The following is a 25,803-nucleotide window of genomic DNA, read 5'->3' as shown; positions in this document are numbered from 1 at the left end:
CCATTATTTTCTCCAGAATTTCTGGCAAACCTCCTCCCACCCCAAAATCTAATGAAACAACCTTAAAATCTGTACATTTCGATTTTTACATCAACAAACAACCTTCAACTCATTACATTTCCAGCTTTCTCATCAAAATGAATAGGAACCAATAAATACATTTACTCAAAAACGTTATACATTGTCCCATACAATCATTTCTTGTGCCCCTTCAACCCAAAGAAAATCTGGCGACTCCATTGCATTGGGGTCACGACCCCGACTTGGAATACCAGATGTAGTACGATTAGTACACAGTATGCAATTTAACTAAGTATTGGGCAAGCCAGATTTTGGACACGACCACTGTGAATCATTATTGGAAAGGAGGCATTTCCATGTGATGCATACAAAGCAAGTACAGCCTGATTACTTTTGACTTTTGTTTGGCTTCTTTTTAATAAAATAAACACTATTCTGGAATCTTCAGGGATTGAACATTCTACTTTACAACCATACCATGATTAATTTCCTGAATCATTTACCACACTCTTCCCTCAGGCATACCATCTACACATTCCAACATAACTGACCAATATTCAAAAGAAAGCATATGATAGTTTAAATGTAATATATATTACATGTACACTATTTGTTTTTAAATTAGCCAGTTACTCTGGTATAACACTAATGTAATGCAACTACAAGTAGTATACATTTAATTACCATGCACTACTTAGCTACCACTTCAGCCATCACCTTTTTGTACTAACCAGAGTAAGTACTAGCTACATAGGTTATACCACTATAGTTACCTTGGAATAATGCCAATGTAATGTGGCATTGCAAAAAATATTTAAAAGAAACTATAACTTCAACCACATGAACATCCATGAGTGATTTTGATGCTTACAATTATTTTAACCTGAAATAGATTTTTTGTCATCCTGTGCAACATCACACAACCATTTGGCTCTGCCATACTTACAGAAAATGGAACATTGATTGAAGAGAAATTGTATTCTTGTGAAACTGAGCCTTTTAGTGTGTAGTACACACAGTCCAACTATATAGCCTGGCTAGTTGCACACAATCAAACCCAACTACAATGCCTGGTTGTCTTCTCTTCATTCCTTCTCTTTTTCCTGGTATGTTGGACATCAAGTACAAATCTGAGTTTAAAAAATATATTTTTATTTTATTTAACCTTAATTTAAATAGGCAAGTAGGTTAAGAACAAATTCTTAATTACAAGGACGGCCTACCCCGGTCAAACCCGGATGACGCTGGGTCAATTGTGCGCCGCCCTATGGGACTCCCAATCACGGCCGGATGTGATACAGCCTGGATTCGAACCAGGGACTGTAGTGACGCAGTGCCTTAGACCGCTGCGCCACTCAGGAGCACTGATGGGAACCCTAACGCTCCATGCACTTCCTCTCTAACCAGGGTTGTGACTTTCCCTATCATAGGATGTTCGTCCGCCTTTAAGTTAAACATTTGCATTTGTTCCTTCTTCCAGCTCTGATGCTCTATCAGGCCTTCTTTCCCAGGAAGTGTTGACCACTGTCCTCCCTGCTCTCAGTAGGGTCCATCTCCATCGAGGCCTGCTGGCCTGGCCTGTTCAGTTTGGGGCCTAAAGCATGGGGCTCAGTTAAAACCCAGGCCCGCTCCCTTGGGTCTCTGTGTGGCCCGAACAGGCTCAGTGATGCCCCTGCCCTCCGGACCCAAGCCCATGCCAGGGCTCCAGCCCATACTCTGCAGCATCCGGTTCCCCATGTTGGTCTCTGGGATGGGCCCCGCACTCTCACCTACCACCCCTAGAGAAGGAGACATAAAAGAACAGGAACACAGAGTTACTACAGAGAAGAGGAGATGGAGACATAAAAGGAGAGAGCATGTTAGAGGTGGAGGGAGACATATGTGGAGAGTATTACACTTTACAGAGACTTTATGGACTTTATAGACCACATAGGGTGCCTTCAGAAAGTGTTCATACCCCTGGACTTATTCCACATTTTGTTGCGTTACAGCCTGAATCCAAAATGGGTTAAATTATTTTTTTTATTTTTTTATCTCTCACCCATCTACACACAATACCACATAATAACAAAGTGAAAACATATTTGTATACATTATTGCAAATGTATTGAAAATTAAATACAGAAATATCTCAATACTTTGTAGAACCACCTTTGGCAGCAATTACAGCTGTGAGTCTCTATGAGCTTTCCACACCTGGATTATGCAACATTTGCCCATTATGCTTTTTAAAATAATTCAAGCGCTGTCAACTTGGTTGTTGATCATTGCTACACAACCATTTTCAGGTTGTGTCATATATATTTTCAAGTAGATTTAAGTTAAAACTGTAACTCGGCCAAGGGCATCTTGGTATCAACTCCAATGTAGATTTGGCCTTGTGTTTCAGGTTATTCCTCTCCCTGTGTCTGGGGGAAAGCAGACTGAAGTAGGTTTTCCTCTAGGATTTTGCCTGTGCTTAGCTCCATTACGTTTCTTTTTATCCTGAAAAACTCCCCAGTCCTTAACGATTACAAGCATACCCATAACATGATGCAGCCACCACTATGCTTGAAAATATGGAGAGTGGTACTCAGTAATGTGTTGTATTGGATTTGCCCCAAACATAACACTTTGTATTCAGGGAAATTACTTTAGTGCCTTGTTGCAAACAGGATGCATGTTTTGGAATATTTTATTCTGTACAGGCTTCCTTCTTTTTACTCTGTCAATTAGGTTAGTATTGTGGAACAACTACAACGTTGTTGATTAAACCATTAAACTATGTGACTGTTTCAAAGTCACTCTTGGTCTCATGTTGAAATCCCTGAGCGGCTTCCTTCCTCTTCGAAGGATGCCTGTATCTTTGTAGTGACTGGGTGTATTGATACACAATCCATAGTGTAATTAATAACTTCACCATTCTCAAAGAGATATTGAATGTCTGCTATTTCTTTCCATCTCTACCAATAGGTGCCCTTCTTAGTGAAGCATTGGAAAACCTCCCTGGTGGTTGAATCTGTGTTTGAAATTCACTGCTCGACTGAGGAACCATACAGATAATTGTATGTGTGGGGTACAGAGATGAGGTAGTAATTTAAAAATCATGTTAAACACTTGTTGCAGAGTGAGTCCATAACAAAGGGGTTGAATACTTATTCACTCTATACATTTCAGCTTTTCATTTGTAATTAGTTTGTAAAAATTTAGGAAACCACAATTCCACTTTGACATTATGGGGTATATATTGTGTGTAAGCCAGTGACAACAAATCTCAATTGAATCCTTTTCCAATTTAGGCTGTAACACAACAAAATGAGGAAAAAGTCAAGGGCACTGTATATTGTTTGGAACCCAATTCATACAGTCCCATTTTTACCACATTACCGGAATAAGCCTTTTATACCGACCGTGCACATGTTGGCAAGTTAAGGAGTGGGAGTAGGCATGGGTCGATGGGGGTGTAAGTCTATTTTAATAAATTAATTGCACATTCAGTGCAATCACAAACTATTTGAGTTATTCTAAAAGGGATTATATCATTTCTTTCCCTCACCAGTCCACCCACACACACACACACACCCACACAATGACAAAGCAAAAACAGGTTGTCACTTTTGGACATTTATAAAAAATGTGAAACTGAAAAATCAACTTTACATAAGTATTCAGTACTTTGTTGAAGCACCTTTGGCCACGATTACAGCCTCAAGTCTTTTGGGGTATGATGCTACAAGCATGGCACAACTGTATTTGGGGAGTTTCTCACAGTCTTCTCTGCAGATCCTCTCAAGCTCTGTCAGGTTGGATGGGGAGAGTCGCTGCACAGCTATTTTCAGGTCTCTCCAAAGATGTTAGATCGGGTTCAAGTCCGGGCTCTGGCTGGGCCACAAGGACCTTCAGAGATTTCTCCCGAAGCCACTCTGTCTTGGCTGTGTGCTTAGGGTCGTTGTCCTGTTGGAAGGTGAACCTTCACCCCGGGCTCTGAGGTCCTGAGGGCTCTGGGGCAGGTTTTCATCCAGGATCTCTCTGTACTTCGCTCTGCTCATATTCCCCCTCGATCCTGACTAGTCTCCCAGTCCCTGCCTTTCAAAAACATCCCCACAGCATGATGCTGCCACCACCATGCTTCACCGTAGGGATGGTGCCAGGTTTCCTCCAGACGTGACACTCGGCATTCAGGCCAAAGAGCTCAATCTTGATTTCATCAGACCAGAGAATCTTGTTTCTCATGGTCAGAGTCCTTTAGATGCCTTTTGGCAAACGCGGGCTGCCATGACGCGGGCTGTCATGTGCCTTTTACTGGGCAGTGGCTTCTGTTTGGCTACTCTACCATAAAGGCCTGATTGGTGGAGTGCTGCAGAGATTGTTGTCCTTCTGTAAGGTTCTTCCATCTCCGCAGAGGAACCCTGGAGCTCTGTCAGAGTGACCTTCGGCTCAGTTTGGCCGGGCGGCCAGCTCTAGGAAGAGTCTTGGTGTTTCCAGACTTCTTCCATTTAAGAATGATGGAGGCCACGGTGTTCTTGGGGACCTTCAATGCTGTCAAAAATGTTTTTGCTACCCTTCCCCAGATCTGTGCCTCAAGACAATCCTGTCTCAGAGCCCCACGGACAATTCCTTCAACCTCATGGCTTGGTTTTTGCTCTGACATGCACTGTCACCTGTGTGACCTCATATAGACAGGTGTGTGCCTTTCCAAATCATGTCCAATCAATTGAATTTACCACAGGTGGACTCCAATCAAGTTGTTGAAACATCTCAAGGATGATCAATGGAAACAGGATGCACCTGATCTCAATTTAAAGTCTCATAGCAAAGGGTCTGAATACTTATGTAAATAAGGTATTTTTGTTTAATAAATGTGCAAACATTTCTAAAAACCTGATATTTTGAAACAGAGCCCAAGCCCATGCTTTTTGAAAATCCACGTTTAATCTCTTTCCTACCCTCACTCCGCTTCGTTATGGAACAGGTGTAGGGTCTTACATTGAGAGTATATTCAACAGGATAACTATAGAAAATAATAGCATATCTATATTTTTTAAAGAATGCAAGTCGTGTGTACATATTTCACAACCTCCACGGGCTTTTGGAGTTGCCTTTAGGCAATTAAGCCAAATAATAAGCCTACATTTGAATTAGGCTACATTATTGCATGCTAAATGTTTTCTGATCAATATGATAGATGAGTAAACGAATAGACGAGCTGCCACCACTTATTTGCCCAGCAGTGAATAAACCAAATACACAGACGGAGATTCACTGAAACAAAATCACATTGATCGATTAAGACAAGTCACCGGCTTTTGGTCAGGAGTATATGGGATCCATATACATGCCAAATGTATTCACAAAGGTAAATCACCAATCCACAAATGTAAATCACTGTAAGGTTCTGTATTTATTTTCTAAACCTTGTGTTCTTGAACGTAGCCCTGTCTTTCATTTTTGTTCATTGATTTCACCTGTGTGAGTTACTCGCCTGGTCTCATCAGCTCCTTATTTAGTCCAGTTCATTCTGTTTGTGCCTTTGTGAGGTATTGTTCGTTTTGACTTTACTAAGCCTTTTTCTAGCTTGTTTGTGAGAACCAGTTATAGCCTTCAGTCCTAGTTTTTTATTTACCTGCCTGTTTCCCAACCTGTGTATGACCATTGCCTGCGACCACGATTCCTGCCTTCTGCGAAGGCGAAATAAACACCTGCCGCGCTCTGCGCGTGAATCTATACTTTTTTCTCCCTGAGTATTCACTACAATCCCCAATCCACAAATGCAATTCACTATCCACAAACACATTTTGATTTGTATTTGTAAATCAATATATTGCATTATATTGGAAATGACCTGCATATCTGCAGTTATAAAAAGATTAATGCAATACATCGATTTACAAATACAAATCAAAAGGTTTGTTTGTGGATAGCGATTTACATTTGTGGATTGGTGATTTATATTTGTGAATACATTCGGCATGACATGGATTCCATAAGAGTAGGCCTAGGCTACTGAACGATTGCGAGTGAAGAGCAAAATAATCCATTTGTTAAACTAAATAACATGCAGGCAAATTCTTCTGATTAGTGCTGATAAACGGTGCTGAAATAGTTGACCAAACGCAGTTAGGCTATTATAACAATAGGATGACTTTGGGAGTTTCAGTAAGCAACAATTCTTTGCCTTCAAATACATTAGCCTACTTTATTCAATATTCCATCCAGTTGTGGTTAAGAAAACAGTGCTAAGGGCTATGTGAAGAGATGGGTGAAGTGACATGCCTCACAATGTTTAGAACTGCCAGAAGGATGGTAACAGCCTAGTAGTAACTGGTGCTGCCTAGCAGCCATCAAAAGCTTAAGAGCGTAGTGCGTGCCAATGCCGCCTCAGCATTACGGCTACATTTCATACTAAGCCGCGGGCAGAACTTTACCGCAATCATGACTAGATCGGTTCGTGGAAATAAACATTTAGGCTTTGGATGGAAAAAAGTTGGCGGGATGCTAAAGTATGTTAGAGGGAGACATAAGAGGAGAGGGAAAGAGAGAACTTGAAGGAGACCGGAAGAGCGAGAGAAGAGTAGAGCAGATGATCTTGATGAAGGCTTATTGATTAGGCTCAATGGGCTGAAAAAGCTACAGTATTTAACCCCTGAACTCTACCTCTAACCCAATGAACCAGCTGAGGCCTGCTCTACAATGATTGTGTCACAAAATACATCTTGTCTCTTCTTTTTCCTTGACCTTTACGCACAGTGTCTTCAGAAAGTACTAAGTCCACATTTTGTTGTGTTATAGCCTGAATTCAAATTGGATTAAATAAATAAAATCTCACCATCTATACACATCTATATGCGTTTGTGGAGTAAGGATGCGTTTGTTGAGTAAGGATGCGTTTGTTGAGTAAGGATGCGTTTGTTGAGTAAGGATGCGTTTTGTTGAGTAAGGATGCGTTTGTTGAGTAAGGATGCGTTTGTTGAGTAAGGATGAGTTTGTTGAGTAAGGATGCGTTTTGTTGAATAAGGATGCGTTTGTTGAGTAAGGATGCGTTTGTTGAGTAAGGATGCGTTTGTTGAGTAAGGATGCGTTTGTTGAGTAAGGATGCGTTTGTTGAGTTGCGTTTGTTGAGTAAGGTTGCGTTTTGTTGAGTAAGGATGCGTTTGTTGAGTAAGGATGCGTTTTGTTGAGTAAGGATGCGTTTGTTGAGTAAGGATGCGTTTTGTTGAGTAAGGATGCGTTTGTTGAGTAAGGATGCGTTTTGTTGAGTAAGGATGTGTTTGTTGAGTAAGGATGCGTTTTGTTGAGTAAGGATGCGTTTGTTGAGTAAGGATGCGTTTGTTGAGTAAGGATGCGCTTTGTTGAGTAAGGATGCGCTTTGTTGAGTAAGGATGCGCTTTGTTGAGTAAGGATGCGTTTTGTTGAGTAAGGATGCGTTTTGTTGAGTAAGGATGCGTTTGTTGAGTAAGGATGCGTTTTGTTGAGTAAGGATGCGTTTTGTTGAGTAAGGATGCGTTTGTTGAGTAAGGATGTGTTTGTTGAGTAAGGATGCGTTTGCGGGAAACCCGATTGAGGTGTCAAATGGTGAGTCTGTCAGAGTGACCAGGAGTGCTCTTATTTTGATGAATAGTTTTTCTGAAGAGCAGAAGAAGATTGCAGTGGGCTTCAAAAGAATCCGGACAACAGAAGTTTTGTGTTTTGAACTTCGGAGTAGAGCACCAGTCAAAGGAGTCATCTCAGGGGTGACGACAGCTGTTCAAGTTGAATAACTGAAGAGAATTCCTAGTGTGGTTGGTGCCCAGTGTCTGACCCGCTGGGTGAATGTCTGTAGGCCCTTTTTTTTTTATAAAGTCTGTAGGCCCTGTTTATTTGATAAAGAGCAAATACCTACGCATGTGAAGCTTGGTTATTGAAGCTATGTCGTAAGAGCTTCCGTCGCCAAACCACTGTAGTGTAAGAATTGTAAAGGATTTGGCCATGTTTCAAGTGTGTGCAGACGAACAGAGTATACTGAAGAAAGGTGTGTAAAAGGATAACAGTGTTGCAATTGTGGTGGGGATCATGATCTTGAGTTCCTGGAGTGCCCTGTAAGGGTGAAGGAAATTGAGGTGGCTAAAGTTAATCAATTAAATCTACAATGGAGGCGATTAAAATAATTGAGAAAACAAGTGGTGCTAGTGAAGAGATGGTAGTGGATACAACTCAGCCTGTAGTCAATGTTTACTGCCAGACATAATATACCCTGTGTGTTAAAGGTGGATTTTGTTGCATTCACTGCCAGTCAAACTGTACAGCACAAGCCTCAAAGAAGTCAAAGAAACTTGACATGATTGTGCCTATTTTTTTTATTTCACCTTTATTTAACCAGGTAGGCTAGTTGAGAACAAGTTCTCATTTGCAACTGCGACCTGGCCAAGATAAGGCATAGCAGTGTGAACAGACAACACAGAGTTACACATGGAGTAAACAATTAACAAGTCAATAACACAGTAGAAAAAAGGGGAGTCTATATATACATTGTGTGCAAAAGGCATGAGAAGGTAGGCAAATAATTACAATTATGCAGATTAACACTGGAGTGATAAATGATCAGATGGTTATGTACAGGTAGAGATATTGGTGTGCAAAAGAGCAGAAAAATAAAAATAAATAAATAAAAACAGTATGGGGATGAGGTAGGTGAAAATGGGTGGGCTATTTACCAATAGACTATGTACAGCTGCAGCGATCGGTTAGCTGCTCAGATAGCAGATGTTTGAAGTTGGTGAGGGAGATAAAAGTCTCCAACTTCAGCGATTTTTGCAATTCGTTCCAGTCACAGGCAGCAGAGAACTGGAACGAAAGGCAGCCAAATGAGGTGTTGGCTTTAGGGATGATCAGTGAGATACACCTGCTGGAGCGCGTGCTACGGATGGGTGTTGCCATCGTAACCAGTGAACTGAGATAAGGCGGAGCTTTACCTAGCATGGACTTGTAGATGACCTGGAGCCAGTGGGTCTGGCGACGAATATGTAGCGAGGGCCAGCCGACTAGAGCATACAAGTCGCAGTGGTGGGTGGTATAAGGTGCTTTAGTGACAAAACGGATGGCACTGTGATAAACTGCATCCAGTTTGCTGAGTAGAGTGTTGGAAGCAATTTTGTAGATGACGTCGCCGAAGTCGAGGATCGGTAGGATAGTCAGTTTTACTAGGGTAAGTTTGGCGGCGTGAGTGAAGGAGGCTTTGTTGCGGAATAGAAAGCCGACTCTTGATTTGATTTTCGATTGGAGATGTTTGATATGGGTCTGGAAGGAGAGTTTAGAGTCTAGCCAGACACCTAGGTACTTATAGATGTCCACATATTCAAGGTCGGAACCATCCAGGGTGGTGATGCTGGTCAGGCGTGCGGGTGCAGGCAGCGAACGGTTGAAAAGCATGCATTTGGTTTTACTAGCGTTTAAGAGCAGTTGGAGGCCACGGAAGGAGTGCTGTATGGCATTGAAGCTCGTTTGGAGGTTAGATAGCACAGTGTCCAAGGACGGGCCGGAAGTATATAGAATGGTGTCGTCTGCGTAGAGGTGGATCAGGGAATCGCCCGCAGCATGAGAAACATCATTGATATATACAGAGAAAAGAGTCGGCCCGAGAATTGAACCCTGTGGCACCCCCATAGAGACTGCCAGAGGACCGGACAGCATGCCCTCCGATTTGGCACACTGAACTCTGTCTGCAAAGTAATTGGTGAACCAGGCAAGGCAGTCATCCGAAAAACCGAGGCTACTGAGTCTGCCGATAAGAATACGGTGATTGACAGAGTCGAAAGCCTTGGCAAGGTCTATGAAGACGGCTGCACAGTACTGTCTTTTATCGATGGCGGTTATGATATCGTTTAGTACCTTGAGCGTGGCTGAGGTACACCCGTGACCGGCTCGGAAACCAGATTGCACAGCGGAGAAGGTACGGTGGGATTCAAGATGGTCAGTGACCTGTTTGTTGACTTGGCTTTCGAAGACCTTAGATAGGCAGGGCAGGATGGATATAGGTCTGTAACAGTTTGGGTCCAGGGTGTCGCCCCCTTTGAAGAGGGGGATGACTGCGGCAGCTTTCCAATCCTTGGGGATCTCAGACGATATGAAAGAGAGGTTGAACAGGCTGGTAATAGGGGTTGCGACAATGGCGGCGGATAGTTTCAGGAATAGAGGGTCCAGATTGTCCAGCCCAGCTGATTTGTACGGGTCCAGGTTTTGCAGCTCTTTCAGGACATCTGCTATCTGGATTTGGGTAAAGGAGAACCTGGAGAGGCTTGGGCGAGTAGCTGCGGGGGGGGGGGAGCTGTTGTCCGAGGTTGGAGTAGCCAGGCGGAAGGCATGGCCAGCCGTTGAGAAATGCTTGTTGAAGTTTTCGATAATCATGGATTTATCGGTGGTGACCATGTTACCTAGTCTCAGTGCAGTGGGCAGCTGGGAGGAGGTGCTCTTGTTCTCCATGGACTTCACAGTGTCCCAGAACTTTTTGGAGTTGGAGCTACAGGATGCAAACTTCTGCCTGAAGAAGTTGGCTTTAGCTTTCCTGACTGACTGTGTGTATTGGTTCCTGACTTCCCTGAACAGTTGCATATCGCGGGGACTATTCGATGTTAGCGCAGTCCGCCACAGGATGTTTTTGTGCTGGTCGAGGGCAGTCAGGTCTGGAGTGAACCAGGGGCTATATCTGTTCTTAGTTCTGCATTTTTTGAACGGAGCATGCTTATCTAAAATGGTGAGGAAGTTACTTTTAAAGAAAGACCAGGCATCCTCAACTGACGGGATGAGGTCAATGTCCTTCCAGGATACCCGGGCCAGGTCGATTAGAAAGGCCTGCTCGCAGAAGTGTTTTAGGGAGCGTTTGACAGTGATGAGGGGTGGTCGTTTGACTGCGGCTCCGTAGCGGATACAGGCAATGAGGCAGTGATCGCTGAGATCCTGGTTGTAGACAGCGGAGGTGTATTTGGAGGGCCAGTTGGTCAGGATGACGTCAATGAGCAGAAATGTTTTTGGAACTCAAGGATTTTACATTGAAAGACTTGCAAGGGGTACTGGTGTTGGAAGACCCACCTTCCCAGGTTCCCCTTGAGCCTGTGTTGGGATCAAATCTGTTTTATTTATGTTTTATTTATTTTTAACAGAAAAGTTGTTTTACTTTTGGGGGGGGGGTTGTTTTTTGGAAGGAATCCTGTTTCCATCCTGCATAGTAGGTAGCGGGATGCACATTACATTGTGTGATCACCAATATACCATAGAGGAAGTGCATGTCAGAGCAGAAACTATAACATGAAGTCTAAGGAACTGTCCGTAGATCTCCAAAATAGAATTGTGATGAGGCTTATATCTGGGGAATGCTGTACAATAATTTCTAGAGTGTTGAAAGTCTCTATCATTGGGAAATTTAAATAATATGGAACTACCCAGACTCTGGCTAGAGCTGGCCGTCTGACCAAACTGAGCAATCGGCAACAAGGACTTTGGTCAGGAAGGACCAAGAACCTAACGACCACCAAAACTACAGAGTTCCTTAGCCGAGATGGGAGAACCTGCCAGAAGGACAACAGTCTCTACAGCACCTTCACCAATCTGGGCTTTATGGGAGAGTGGCTAGACAGAAGTCACACCTAAGAAAAAGGCACATGAAAGCACACCTGGAGTTTGCAAGAAGGCACATGAAAGACTCAGAGATCATAACGCAAAAGATTCTGTAGTCTGATGAGACAAATTAGATTCTGTGTCCTGAATGGAGAAAACCAGGCACAGCTCATCACCTGTCTAACGCCATCCCTATTGTGAAGCATGGTGGTGGCAGCATCATGCTATGGGGATACTTTTCAGTGGTAGGGACTGGGAGACTGGTAAGGATAGAGGGAACAACGAATGCAGCCAAATACAGGCAAATCCTTGATGACAATCTGATTCAGAACGCAAATGACCTTAGACTGGGGCGAAGATTTATGTTTCGACAGGACCATGACCCCAAGCATACAGCCAAAGCAACACTGGAATGGCTTCAGAACAAGAATGTGAAAGTCGTTGAGTGGCCTAGTCAAAGCCCAGAGTAGAAAGACTTGAAGATTGCTGTTGACCGCTGCTCCCCATCTAACTTAACAAAGCTTGAGAAAATCTATAAGGAAGAATGGGAGAAAATCCCCAAATTCAGATGTGAGAAGCTGATACAGACATACCCAAGACGACTCAAAGCTGCAATCACCGCCAAAGGTGCTTTTACAAAGTATCGACTCAGGGGTGTGAATACTTATGTAAATTAGATTTCTGTATTTCATTTTCAATAAATTAGCAACATTTTCTAAAAACATGTTTTCACTTTGTCATTATGGGTTATTGTGTGTAGATTGAGGGAGAAAAAAAATCTATAATCCATTTTGAATTCTGGCTGTAACGCAACAAATGTGGAATAAGTCCAGGGGTATGAACACTTTCTGAAGGCCCTGTAACAATGAGAGGTGTGGGCAATAGAGCAGACTCCTGTTGCATGACTTCAAGTTGTAGCCATTGGTATACACTCCTTTATATCCTCTTCCTAGAACCAAGATGGGCACCTGACCAAGACGTATTAACCCTTTATATCCCCAGTCTCATTCCCTTTCCTGGTATTAACATGTTCCACTCCCCTAAAAAACACTAACAGAGGTGAAGGGGAGCAGGAACGTTCTGTGATACACAGCCGTGATTGGCTTAGGGTTCATCTGGTATCTCTCTGACTGCAGAGCCTGCCAGCTGACTGGTGTCCAGCCCAGGTTAGGGAGGAAAGGTGAAGGCGCCAAGAGCTAAAGCTGGTTAATGACCAGGGTTGGGTGTGTGTGTGTGTGTGTGTGTAAGTGAGTGAGTGCAGTAGTGTGTGTCAGAAAGAGTTAACCTGTGGGTGGAGGTAAGCCAAGGGGTGCTGCTTTGCGTCTCCTCTTGACTTCCCCCGTACACAGAGACCCAAGGTGACCACTCGTCTGTCTGTAGAACCACAACCAGAACATAGGAATCATTCATTAGCATCCATGTGTTGGCAACATCCTAGAAACAATGTACCGTTGTGGATGGAACCACTGTATAATTTGTGAGATAATTTGTTGATTGGATTATTCCTAATGTACCTGCTGGCTGTTTTCACTGAGCAGCTCCTCCGATGCCCTCTGTCTGTCCGTGAGTCCCAGTGCATCTAGAGAGAGAGAGAGAGACAGAGAGAATATACTAACAGCTATTAGAAAATGTAAAATACGTCTATCTGGGCATTATCAGCCACAACTGTTTAACAGTCGGTACTGTTTTGAAAGTGCAGCTAGGCGGTGAACTAACAGAGGCATGCCTTACTTGTCCGTGTTCTCGTCTAGACCCCGGACTAAACCACGGGCTGTGGACGACACATAGGTTTGTTTAGTTTATTTGCACACAGTCAAGTCAATTATAGAAAAAAACTGAATAAGGGAAAAAAGAAACAAAGTGTAGACAAGTATTCTACAAGTCAGGTTGTAAGGTAGACTGACTCGTGTGAGTGGGGGGGGTCCTGGTGGTGTCGTCCCAGCCGCTCGTTGAAGGCCTGTCCTGGGCTGCCCTGGGAATCGTGGCCCTGGGGTCCACCATGCAGCCAGCTCAGCCTGGCCTGGAACCCTGCCACAGCAGAGACAGCACAGTGCACACATCATATACTGGAATGGGAGAAACACTATGGCAGCTGTAGAGGCTACAAGACAAACCCTTTGCAGTAGCTGCCCCCTACTGGCCAAATGACAGGTTACAATAGACTTTGGGTAACTCGTTCTACTATTGCGCAAAGAAAAACAGAGACAAGTGGGGGACCAGGAATCAAAATGGTACTGGGCTCAGAGATACAAACAAACAAACCGACAGGTCTGGGTCCAGCTACCTCTCTGTGCCCTGGGGCTCATGATGGGGAAGGATCCGGTGAGGATGCTGTTGAAGACAGGGTCAGCCAGGTCCAGTTCCTCCCCTGCCTCTCTCTCCCACCAGGGAATCACCCCCGCCACCCCACACGCTCCCCCCGGGTCCCCCTCATAGAACCAGTCACTCTGCTCATCATCAGCTGGGAGACGGGAAGAGGTTAGAAGTTAACGGTCAGGGTTTGGAAAATAGTTTTCATATAAAACATTTACTCAGATTTTGGAACAATCTTTTTCAAGACACACATTTTTATCCTTGTTGATAACACTGCTATAAATGACATGGGACAGCAGGTGTTGAATATTTTGTTAAAGCCTAACTTGGATATGTTTCCGCTTATAATTTCTGACATTTGGAAGGCGATTTGTTAGTCAACTTGTAAATAATTAGATACATGCAGCTTCTCTTATGGCATAACTTGGTCTAGAAAAATCGGTACTCACAAGAATAAATGTCATAAATGATAGAATTAATGCATTAATAATCTAGTTGACGCATCCGATTCTCTCACAGACCAAGATGTTTAGGGATCAGGGAGAAAAGCTCTAACACAAGGGAATGATTCTTCCCAAGCAAAATTTTTTTAGATCCTCAAAGTTCTACAGCTGCACCATTGAGAGCATCTTGACTGGCTGCATCACGTCTTAGTATGGAAACCGCAAGGCACCTGACCGACCGCAAGGTGCTACAGAGGGTGATGAGTATGGCCCCCTTTTCTATTTCTTTCTATCTTTAACTCTGCATAGGTAGAAAGGGACACGTAAGTAAGCATTTCACTGTTAGTCTACACCTGTTATTAATAGGTGTTATTTGATCAAATGTTATTTGATCCAGTTCCTCTATACCAGGCGGTATCAGAGAACAAAGACTCCAGCCACCCAAGCCAAAGATTGTTCTCTCTGCTACCACGGCAAGCGGTACCAGTGTACCAAGTCTGGAACCAACAGGACCCTGAACAGCTTCTACCCCTGATACATAAGACTGCTAAACAAGGCTGATAAATAGCTAATCAAATGGCTACCCAGACTACCTACATTGAACCTTGTTTGCACTAATTCTATGCACACACACTGGACACTACCCACACACACCGGACACTACCCACACACACCGGACACTACCCACACACACCGGACACTACCCACACACACCGGACACTACCCACACACACCGGACACTGACCCCCATCACACAATACATACACAACACACATGCATACTACATACTGAGGCCACACTCACACACACTTTCATACTCACCACATATACTGTTGCCATTGTCAATTATCTCTCCTGTTGTCTAGTCACTTTACCCCTACCTATATGTACATAGCTACCTCAATTATCTCGTACCACTGCACATCGACTCGGTACTGCCGGTATATAGGCATGTTATTTTTACTCATTATTGTTATTCACTGTGTAATTATTCCTTGTGTCACTATTTAGATTTTTATCTTTAACTCTGCATTGTTGAAAAAGGACCCGTAAGCGTTTCACTTTTAGTCTACACCTGTTTTTTTACGAAGCATGTAACAAGAAAAATGGTACTCCACCATTCCTGTAAATAACAAGATTTGGTGGCCAGCAAAATAGACGGTTACCTTGCCTCCCCTCGTCATTGGTGTACAGTCCACCATCGCTACTGTTGCTGACACTGCTGGTCTCACTAACAGAGAGAGAAAGAGAGAGAGAAATGAGAAAATATGGGGTGTGAGGTGATAGGAAAAGAAGACGAGAACAATCTGAAATCAATTTCCATTGCCCATCATACAAGGAAAACTCTCAGGAAGATGAAGCTATGGGAAGAATAACCTAGCAAACAAGTCTCCTAAATACTGCTTTCCAACTAGGTGAGCATACCTGTGAACGTATAGGCCTATACCGAGGAGCAGGGAAACACAGCAGACAAGAGAAACACTAACCACCTGTCACTCATGTCCTCGTCCGAGCCCTTCTGCTCCTCAAACTCCATCTTGTCCTTGGGCCCCGCCTGCCCCATAATGGCGTCCTCACTCTCCACCACCACCCCTTCATCAGTTGCCTCCAGCCCCAGCCTGTGGGCAGCCAGTTTCCTCTTCTTTACCCTGCTTTTCCCTCTTCCAACCCCACCACCACCAACGAGCTCCATCCCCGCCCTGCCCTCAGCCACGCTCACCCCAGGGATCCTGCACCCTGCGTGGGGCTTGGGGACGGGTGGGGGCCCTAGCATGGGGGTGTTGCTACTGGAGATCACCGGCTCCAGAGGGGGGTCCACGGCCATGCGTTTGACCTTGCGCCGTCGCCTCAAACTACGGGACCCCTCTGCACCCGGCACTCCTCCTAGATCCTCCTGCCAGATGGGGCGTTTGGCACGCCCTGTGTCGGGGTTCAGGGGTGTACGGCGCTTGGGCCCCAGCTGCTCATCAGAGTCGCTGTTATCACGGGCGTGGCTGTTGCTGCTGGCAATGCCACCTGTGGTGGTGCGGTAGTCCTGAGAGGAAATGAGCGAGGAAGAGAAGGAGAGCAAGAGGAAAGACAAAAACAGTTAGCCAAAGAGACGTTCAGAAAGTCAAACATTTTACATACACTCTTATCCAGAACGACTTACAGGGGACATTAGGGTTAAGTGCCTTGCTCAAGGGCACATCAACAGATTATTTTCACTTAGTTGGCTCGGGATTTGAAACAGCAACCTTTCATTTACTGGCCCAATGCTCTTAACCACTAGGCTACCTAGCTTAGACAGTAAAATGGACAGTATCTGTTATCTTAAGGAATCTGCTTACTGTACTTTCCTGGGGGGAAAAAAAGCAGTTGCCAAAGGAACTATTCCTTTACAATAAACAACAATACCATTTCATTAAGGGCCTACTCGAGACCACCTCCCCACCTTGTGTTCATCCAGGCTGGACTCAGATCCCTCACTGAGGTGGCCAGTCTCCCAGGGTGGGTGGGGGTTGTCAGAGCGTCGCTTCCTCCCACGACGTTTCCGGGCCTGTCTCTTCAGCAGGCAGCCTACGGCCAGCGCGTGGTCCCCCCCATCCCCGAAGCCCCCCCGTGCCGCCTGCTCCGAGCTCTCCTCCAGCGCCGACACCAGGTCATGGACCAGCTCGTCCATCGCCCGGCTAAAGTGCCTGGGGAAGGAGAGAAAGGAGGTATGAGTGTGTAACAAACAGTGAAGAATTTAATTTGTGTGTGTGTTGTGAAGGCTCATGTCCTCATCCATAACCTCTTGCCACGCCTTTCCCCCCCTGGCCACGCTCCACCACAAATGTCTCCACTCTGCTCATTAGCACCCATGTCTATTTAAGCAATAGTGTTCCCTCCAAACTTGTTTATTCCTGTTGGTGAATGTATGAGGTGGACTTCCTATTTTTTTCTTCCATGGTGTGTGTGGCTGTACTTTCCATTATTGGCACACATTTGTAAATGTGTTAACATTAAGATCCTTGGAGTTTGTCAAAGTGTATATGCTGCTGCCATATTTTGTACAATTGCCTGCCAGTCCAGTATGTAAGATCCTCAGTTTGTTTGATACACTTCAGTTTATTCTGCTTTTTGCACTTGTCTGTCATGCTTGTATGTCAACGTGTTACCTCCCTCTTGTTTTTCCATAGGAAACGATATTATCATGCAACCCTTCCCCATGTGCTCCTGCCTGTGTTCAATACAACCCTACTATCTGGATTATTTCTTAATCTGCATTAAATTGTCAGTGGCATTCTGAACTCTAAACCAGTCAACCTCCTTATACAATCCACTTTGTGTACAGCCTAGTGTGTATCCTATTAAGTGTCAATGTGAAACTGTCCCACGAGACCAGGGCTGTATTCATTGTGCAGCATAATCTTTCGTAACGAAAACCAGTTTCTATTGGGTAAATTCATGTTGTTGCCTCGTTCCGTTTGCTCTGAGACTTAACTTTCGTTACAAGGCGTAATTAATACGCCCCTGGCATCTTATGATCTGTAATGGAAGGTGTTCCCGTGTATGTGCCAGCTAGCTATTAGCTAAACTTGCATGCAAGACTTGTGCTAGACGGCCCAGGCACAATCCATGGAGATCTGGCCTCATTTTAAAAGCTAACGCGTTAGCTAGTATTGTTGGCTAAGTTGCAAAAGAAAAGCTAGTTAACTTTGATTAGCTAAATCTAGACCGAGAACGCAATTTGGGCAGTCAGACGTTAGTGATCCATTTAGCTGACAATGTCAACATCTGATCTTTAGCTAGGTAACGTTAACCGATTAACGTTGGCACTGTCGTTTCATCGAAATACGTTAGGCAAGGGTGCTATGCTAGCCATGAATTAACATCACTTACCAGCTGGTTCCCGCTTTACCGATGGTCTTTAAATGAGCTTCACGGAACATTAAAGCCCCTCAAAGCCGGTTACTTTTAACCAAAAACAAAGAGGAGTCTTCTAATGCTAGCTAATAAAGCTTGCTAGTACATATGCGAAAGCAGGCAACACAATTCATGCTGTGGTGTGGTTGGCTAACAAGTATCAACGTTAATTGCGCATTACTGCCACCTACTGTACTGGTGTCACTAACTTTGGTAGATTATATGATTCAGAAAATTAACCGCAGTGGGTCAATTTCCGCAACTAAACGCGTGGAAACTCGAGGCTCAACTTCTGCTGTTTTGGTGCCCTGGCTACGGTGACGAAAAGCCACGCGGTGATGCACAGATTCCGAAGTGTTGCATTTTGCTCCTCTCAATGGGTGCGTTTTCAGTGGTAATGCTGACGCAACCGACTGTGGACTCGTCTGAGGTGCATCTGCGGACACTAATAGGGTTTTCCAAAAGCTCAGATCAACATGGCAGTGTTGCCATTGTTTAGAAATATATAAATAATGTCTCCAACTCCCATATCACACTCGAACTGAAATGATGTGTCTACATTGTACGATCAGTGAGAGCCTCAAACATCACGTTAATTTGCATATATCCGCTGTAGACATGAATCACGTCAAACTTGGTTTCAGTGATGTCTTTAACACTAGCGTGAGAAGACAAAAAGTGGTTGATTATAGAGCCACGATGCAGGTGATGGCTGTAGGATGAAGTTGGTAAAGAGCAAGTGCAGAAACTTCATGACCATTAATCACAGTTTTTGAAGTTCATGTAGGCACAAATGGGAAAATGTTCATCCCCGTAATGCAACACACTTTGGAAGGTGGTGACCAACGACAGTCACCAACTTGACAAAAGTGATCTGCTTGAACGCGCCCATTTTCACCTGTGCTGCTCCTGACAAGTAATTTCACTAAATCTACTTTTAAGAGCACTTTTCTTCATCAATTGTACACAAGACACGATTGAAATTCGACTTCTGCTTTTACTCAACTCCTCCGATAAACACATACATACACAGGTTGGAGCAGGGGGCTGCCACTGGGCACTAGTGGAGCAGTTGTTGTGGGAGGTTTAAGTGCCTTGCTCAAGGGCACAACAGCAGGCAATGGCATCTAGGATTTGATACCAACAACCTTCCGGTTGCCAGTTTACTTACCACCTGATATTTCCCATCAAACCCAGGATTCGAACTGGCAACCCTCTGGCTGGAGGCTCGCCTTTAACTGTTAGGCTACCTATCGCCCCATGCTTTGTACACCTGAGGCAATATTAGGCTATCAACTAATAACATTCTTGACAAAATTGCTACATTTCTGTTTGGTTGGGAATCATTGGACAGCTATTGTCAAATACAGTAGCAGAGATTTAGACTTGTGGGACTGGCCCAAGACATCTGTAATCCACAGTGTGATGTGACGCCCATGACCCAAGAAGGGCAGGCATGGTTTAGTCTATTGGAACAGTTCTGTTGCAATGCCTCCCATCAGAACAAGAATAATCTAAGATTTGACCTTTTGTTCCCAAGTCCTTCCCAAAGTGTAGGCCTACCCACAATGCTAGTCTTGGAAAACCCAGACCAATAGCACTGTTGCATTCACTTTAAGCTGGAACATTAGACAAATTGCCTCCCAAAATGTACCATCTACTAACAATGTGATGTAGTGTACTAGTGTAATTGTTCTTTATGTCATCAACTTTTTGTTGAATATAACATCTGGAATAAAATACATTTATGACTGAAATCAGTTTATTACAAATTATATGATGGTACAAATCAATGTTCATGATAATGAACAAACTGGTCCATGACATCTATAAATATATTCAGTACAACAAAAATAATTAAATAAATCTGGAAGAACATAACCGTTTAATTTAGAAACAACATTGTAGCCTTCAGTCTGACCATAACCTCAGTCATAGAAAAAAAAAAAACCTTTTGACATATACCTGACAAATATTCACATAAAGTTTGGTTTGCACTTTGCAGTAATTTTTTTAAACAATTTTTAATACAGCTTATATTTGAGTTGCATGCATTGTAACAAAATGTATATTTAGAAGCAAGTAGCTCAATGCTGACATCACCCGTAGCAGCAGAAGTGACAATCAACGCGATAGTCAGATGTCTGTTCTGGGTAGATGACAAATCCATACATTCTCAATGGCTTCAAGGTCAGTGAACACCATGGCACTAATGATTGTTAAAAAAAAGATTTGCTTTTAGCATAGATATGGTCTGTTGTAGGCTTAAGTACTTGACAGAAATCAAACTGATAAGCACTACCCTAAAACAGCCTGCCCTTGAAAGTTAAAACATTGCGAAATCTACATTTCAGCCACAAGTCATTGTATTTACTGCTTAATTAAAGATACTGCTTTATTTTCAGTTCCACCCATGGGTTATGAGGTGTATCTCAATGAAAAAGTGCACATTTGGTGAACTAGCCTGAACCCAACTAAACTACATAATTATGGTACACATGCACTTTCACAAAATATTTTTTTGTCAGTTCTTATTCTTTAACTTACACTTATACAGCATTCTTCGCACACATTCCCACCTATCCCAGCTGCCTTGGCAGACGGCGGGAATAAACTGTGACATTGGCTCAGCACACAACAGATACAGAACTCACAAGTGCTCTTAGTGCACACACACCAGGGGAGGACGGCTGATGATAACAGAACGGAGCAAATGGAATACCATTCCACTGATTCTGCTCCAGCCATTACCACAAGCCCGTCCTCCCCAATTAAGGTGCCACCAACCTCCTGTGACACACACACATACAGGGGACAATAAAGAACTGCTCCATTCTACCTTTTACAAATCTAGCACACTACGATACAGTCAATTTGGGGCAATTTACTCATTTGAAGCATCTAGGTTAATTAATCGCTTCACTCTTGAATCCTTAAGCGTTCTCTCCTTCTCCTTCAGACATACCAGAATAAGCTACATCAGTACCATACTATCGACTACCCTGACAGAAATATAGTGCCACTGCCAATAACATGAAATCACAACCATAAAGCTTCATCATTGATACAGCGTCATCCAAAGCTTGGTAGAGAATGACAAAATGGAGGACTTAAATAATACCTCATAGTTGTTTGACCTAAATTAACAAATTCATTCATTCAAAATTACAGCATTTGAAAATGTTTTGCCAAGTATGTTTTTCCCCTCCCTCTGATGCTGTTTATTGTATACTGTATTTATTTGGAATCTCAAACATTCTGATACACTATCCTAACAATCTCTACACACAACATTCATATAGAACACATCTTAAGAATTTTCACGATCAGACAATCAATTTTTTTTAAAGTAAGAGTGGTGGTCCGTTCATTCAGCAGTAGTTTTTTGCCAAGCAGTAAAATGTCCCAGTCGCTCAGGAACATTTCATGAATCATATTTTACAAGACAAGCACATAACACCACTAACACCCTCTCTAATTCTGCCATAATATTGAAGCAGTCCAGCACATGTTCTCATGGACAACTAGTAGTGTTTTTATTATGATTATCATCACTATGGTAACAAAGAATGGGCAAGGATGTAGCCTGTCTTATCTTGGTCATCTTGCCAAACCTAGCCTGGTTGCTGTCTGATCAGCTATAACATTCCACTCCTTGCCAGTCATATCATTTGCCAAATGACAGAAGTGGCTAAGAGCTGCATGTTAGCTGAAAAGACTGGTACCCAGACTAGGCCAAGCCTACAGTACTGGGCAACCACACATCGCACATAGTAGAGTAGAGTAGACAAGGCATATGGACATTATTTTGGCCACAATCCACTTATTAAAGCAAGCAACAAGTTACCACTTCTTTTACCCAGCTTTGCCTACTTTTACTTTGAGCTTGTGCAATGTGGAAGAAGCAATTCTAAACAGCGGTACTCAGTTACACCTTTACCAGTCAAGACCCATGTACAGTATACTGTGTCATGATGGTTTTATATTATAACCATCAAGAGATGCTACAGAGCCCTGGGATCACTGATCAGGCCACAACGTTTGCCCCTTTGTGTCCTCGAGTGGACCTCTTGGTGCTTTCGTTGGTGTTGTGTTTGGAGGTGGTGGGGCTGGTAGAGGGGCTGGCACCACGCTGTCTGTCCCCAGGCCCAGTGGGCTTACTTGGGGCTTTCTTCTGCCTTAAGGGGGACCTGGTGGCCTGTCCAGCTGAAGTAGCAGCAGCCACCGCTGCCACCTTAGGTTTCCCAATGCCAGCTCCACCAGGTTCCACAATGCTGTTGATCACTACAGAACCAAAGTAACATTCAGTGTTCTATTCAATTTCATTGGCCAACTGGATCATATGCTTTCAGCTTTATTTAGATGTTCTGAATATGTTATGCAGATATGAGGCCGTTCAGGACAAGCAATCCAACATTACACTCCCAATCCATTTTAGGAAGATTATAACAAAACAAAAAACGAGCCATGTGTAACTCTTACTTTCTAGTTGTTTCTGTACTCTTCTCAGCTCGTTCAGGATGGAGGAGATTTCCTTTGAGAGTAGAATTAAAATGATGACAATTAAACATTTTCCCATATATGATGACCTCAGTTTTACACCAAAATGTCTACCAATGTAAGATGTGTGGCTGGCTACAAATGTTGTACCTTATTTGATGTTTTTAGGATGGGTACTTCGTTTTCAGCATTGATCTTCGCTTCAATCTCCTCCCAGGCCGCAGTCTTATTGTGGAATAAAACCCTGACGGAAAAAAGACTAAGTATAATCTAACTGAGCCAAGCAGAGATGAAATAATGGATTAGCTCTTTTCTCTTTAACAGAAACACAAGGTGAGAGCTCTGAGGTACATCAAGTTCCCTTACTTCATTTTCTCAGCCAGCTGTTCTGTGTTCTCCCGAATGGCCTGAGAGAGCTGAGAAACAGGGTTCAACATCAGATTGTCCAAAATCACCTGGAGGGAGAAAATGGCAGACGTCAAACACTCAAGTATTCCCAAAGTAGTTTCACTCTCCTAAATATACTTTAGTCTAATTCCCAGCAGACCAAAACTAACTGCAACAGATCCTTTTGTGTAGCCTGATGGCCAGTTTGTTTATGCATGAGCCAGCTTTGCTATTTGTTATATTCCTAGGTTTCCAAATCATTGATAGGTAGTGAAAGTACTATTCTAAAAGGGACAAACAAGTGTTGACAGGAAAGTGACCTCTTCACGGTTCCACCGGGGCTTAGAGCTTGGGTCTTGGTCATTCATGTTAGGATCCAGGTCCATGACAGCGGTAGAACCTGGCGATAGTAGAACCTTCTGGTAGTTTAAGCTGGCTTCAGGGATATGTTGGACCAGCTGGAAAGAGAATAGAATCAGTGCATGGTCCGCCCTTTCTGAACAACTGACATGGCCACGACTACTGAGGGAGTCAGTGCCTCAAGGCCTTCTACTGTACTTCAAGGGCACAACGAGAATAAGAAGTAAGAATATCTTTGTTTTACTGTCCTAGAGAAAAATCAACCAGAGTGACTAGTGCTTTGTGATCACATGCTCCACGGCAACATGCAGGGGTGAGAGCAGTTGAACTGTGAGCAGTGAATTTTAGTTTTGCTGGGATACAAGCCGGAACAAAGTTACATTAGTGAAACGTGAAAATGTGCCTGTTACAGTGAGAGTTGCAGTGAAAGTCTGTAGTGAGACAGTGGCAGCCAGGTTTTAAGTTCCTGAAAAGCTGTCACCATAGAAGGTCCTTAGAAACATAGAAGATCCCAGTGTCATAAAATATAAGAATCTGTAGCTAGACAATCCAACAAAATAGCAGTGTTTGGATTAGTGATGATAGCATGACTTGTGTGAGAGCACGGAGGTGAAGGGAAAGAAATAGAAACCGTTGCAGGACAGCGAGAGACAGAGAGAGAGACTGTCTAATGTATCTGAGGTATGCACCTGAGATGGGAGGACCCCTCGCAAAGATGTATATGGCCTCTGTACAGTAGAGAACAGAGACATGCTCATGAGAATCTAAGACATGATAAGGGATCCTTTGCACTTGTCACTGAGCCTGTACAGAATATTGATGTAAAATATTTAGTGGCACATTGGTTAAAAAAAAAAATCCCATAGGCTGCAGTGCCATTGTATTATGCATTGGAACATTACAGCAGGATGGAAATAATGTGAGGTACAGGCTAGAAGGGCATATTTGAAGTGCATTATGGGTAGTGGGCGGGCACACCTCTTCCCGGCTAGAGATGGGGATGGTGGAGGCGGGCCCGGGTGTGTTGGGTGCAGAGCTGGGGGAGGGGTTTGTGCCCATTCCAGAGGAACTCTGGGAGTCCCCATCTCCCGCCACTTCATGGATCTCACGGGCCAGAATGGCAAGGTCCTTGGCCAAGTCCTGACTGAGCCTGGGAAGACACAAACACAAGTCATGACCATTTAAAAAATACATACGTACAGAATGCATGTTCCACAGCTTTCAATCATGAGGCTCAGTAAGTGGTTTCAGGTGATACACAGTCAACCCATAGTTAGTGCCATTATGTCACCCTACTTTGCTATCTCGGCGCTGTGTGTGGTCCAGTTCTGGTAGTGGTCAGTCTCATTCTGGACTTCGTCCTCCTCAGTCTCCAGTGAGCCGGACTTGGACCGAGCGACTGCTGCTACTGCAGCCTTCTCCTTCTGAGCCCGGGGGGTCTGTGTGGCAGCAGACGTGTGGGAGGAGCGTTTGTGTTTGGGGGTTCCAGAGCTGGCCTCATATTCCTCCTCAGATGTGGAGGTATAGTCTGAACCTTTCTGCCTTCGACGGGAACCTACCAGAAAACAGCACGGTTCATTTGACCAACATCATTGGTTCATTTGACCAACCTCATTAAATTACAGGATTATTTCTCCCAGAAAAAAATAAATAAAATAGTACACTCTAAATAAATTCTCAGATAGGAAGATCGTAACAGTAGACTAGTCATTCACATTAACAACATTATTCATTGCCAGACACCTTGGGATTACTCCACAATATTGATACTGATACATAAGTACATAATACACCATCTACAGTGCATTTGAAAAGTATTCAGACCTTTTACTCAGTACTTTGTTGAAGCACTTTTGGCAGTGATTACAACTTTGAGTCTTCTTGGGTATGATGCTACAAGCTTGGCACACCTGTATTTGGGGAGTTTCTACCATTTCTTCTCTGTAGATCCTCTCAAACTCTGTCAGGTTGGATGGGGAGTGTCGCTGCACAGTTATTTTCAGATCACTCCAGAGATGTTCGATTGAGTTCATGTTCAGGCTCTGGCTGGGCCACTCAAGAACAATCAGAGACTTGTCCTGAAGCCACTCCTTTGTTATCTTGGCTGTGTGCTTAGGGTCGTTGTCTTGTTGGAAGGTGAACCTTTACACCAGTCTGAGGACCTGTGTGCTCTGGAGCATGTTTTTATCCAGGATCTCTCTGTACTTTGCTCTATTCATCTTTCCCTCGATCCTGACTAGTCTCCCAGTCCCTGCCACTGAAAAACATCCCCACAGCATGATGCTGCCACCACCATGCTTCACCGTAGGGATGATGCCAGGTTTCT

General features: G+C 43.7%; 2 protein-coding genes across 3 annotated transcripts in view; both read right to left on the bottom strand.

The window, feature by feature from the left end:
- Positions 1-628: 628 nt before the first annotated feature.
- Positions 629-18,377, bottom strand: LOC139407186 (G patch domain-containing protein 2-like). 2 transcript variants are annotated; one of them, XM_071150734.1, is made up of 10 exons: positions 18,207-18,377; positions 16,777-17,020; positions 15,830-16,377; positions 15,509-15,573; positions 13,871-14,047; positions 13,491-13,614; positions 13,318-13,357; positions 13,101-13,165; positions 12,872-12,960; positions 629-1,799 (listed from the first exon to the last, which is right to left on the bottom strand). In XM_071150734.1, the coding sequence occupies exons 1-10, from the start codon at positions 18,254-18,256 to the stop codon at positions 1,630-1,632; spliced, it is 1,572 nt and encodes a 523-aa protein (XP_071006835.1). In that variant the 5' UTR covers positions 18,257-18,377; the 3' UTR covers positions 629-1,629. The 2 variants fall into 2 exon arrangements, with proteins under 2 accessions (XP_071006835.1, XP_071006836.1); XM_071150735.1 differs by having other exon boundaries at positions 1,397-1,799; positions 15,833-16,377.
- Positions 18,378-20,119: 1,742 nt separating this feature from the next.
- Positions 20,120-25,803, bottom strand: part of LOC139407185 (centrosomal protein 170Bb) — a 29,706-nt gene continuing 24,022 nt past the window's right edge. The window contains exons 13-20 of the mRNA XM_071150733.1: positions 24,774-25,032; positions 24,456-24,627; positions 24,167-24,205; positions 23,438-23,575; positions 23,097-23,185; positions 22,881-22,974; positions 22,713-22,764; positions 20,120-22,514 (exon numbers count right to left, since the gene is read on the bottom strand). Of these exons, the coding sequence (XP_071006834.1) occupies positions 22,258-22,514; positions 22,713-22,764; positions 22,881-22,974; positions 23,097-23,185; positions 23,438-23,575; positions 24,167-24,205; positions 24,456-24,627; positions 24,774-25,032 (1,100 nt within the window). The 3' untranslated portion in view covers positions 20,120-22,257. The remainder of the gene's footprint in view (positions 22,515-22,712; positions 22,765-22,880; positions 22,975-23,096; positions 23,186-23,437; positions 23,576-24,166; positions 24,206-24,455; positions 24,628-24,773; positions 25,033-25,803) is intronic.

The sequence above is a fragment of the Oncorhynchus clarkii genome, chromosome 4 (genome assembly GCF_045791955.1).
Source record: "Oncorhynchus clarkii lewisi isolate Uvic-CL-2024 chromosome 4, UVic_Ocla_1.0, whole genome shotgun sequence".
In the NCBI taxonomy this organism is placed as follows: Eukaryota; Metazoa; Chordata; class Actinopteri; order Salmoniformes; family Salmonidae; genus Oncorhynchus; species Oncorhynchus clarkii.
Note: the sequence above shows the minus strand (reverse complement) of the source record. Positions and strands in the feature narration are given on the sequence as shown.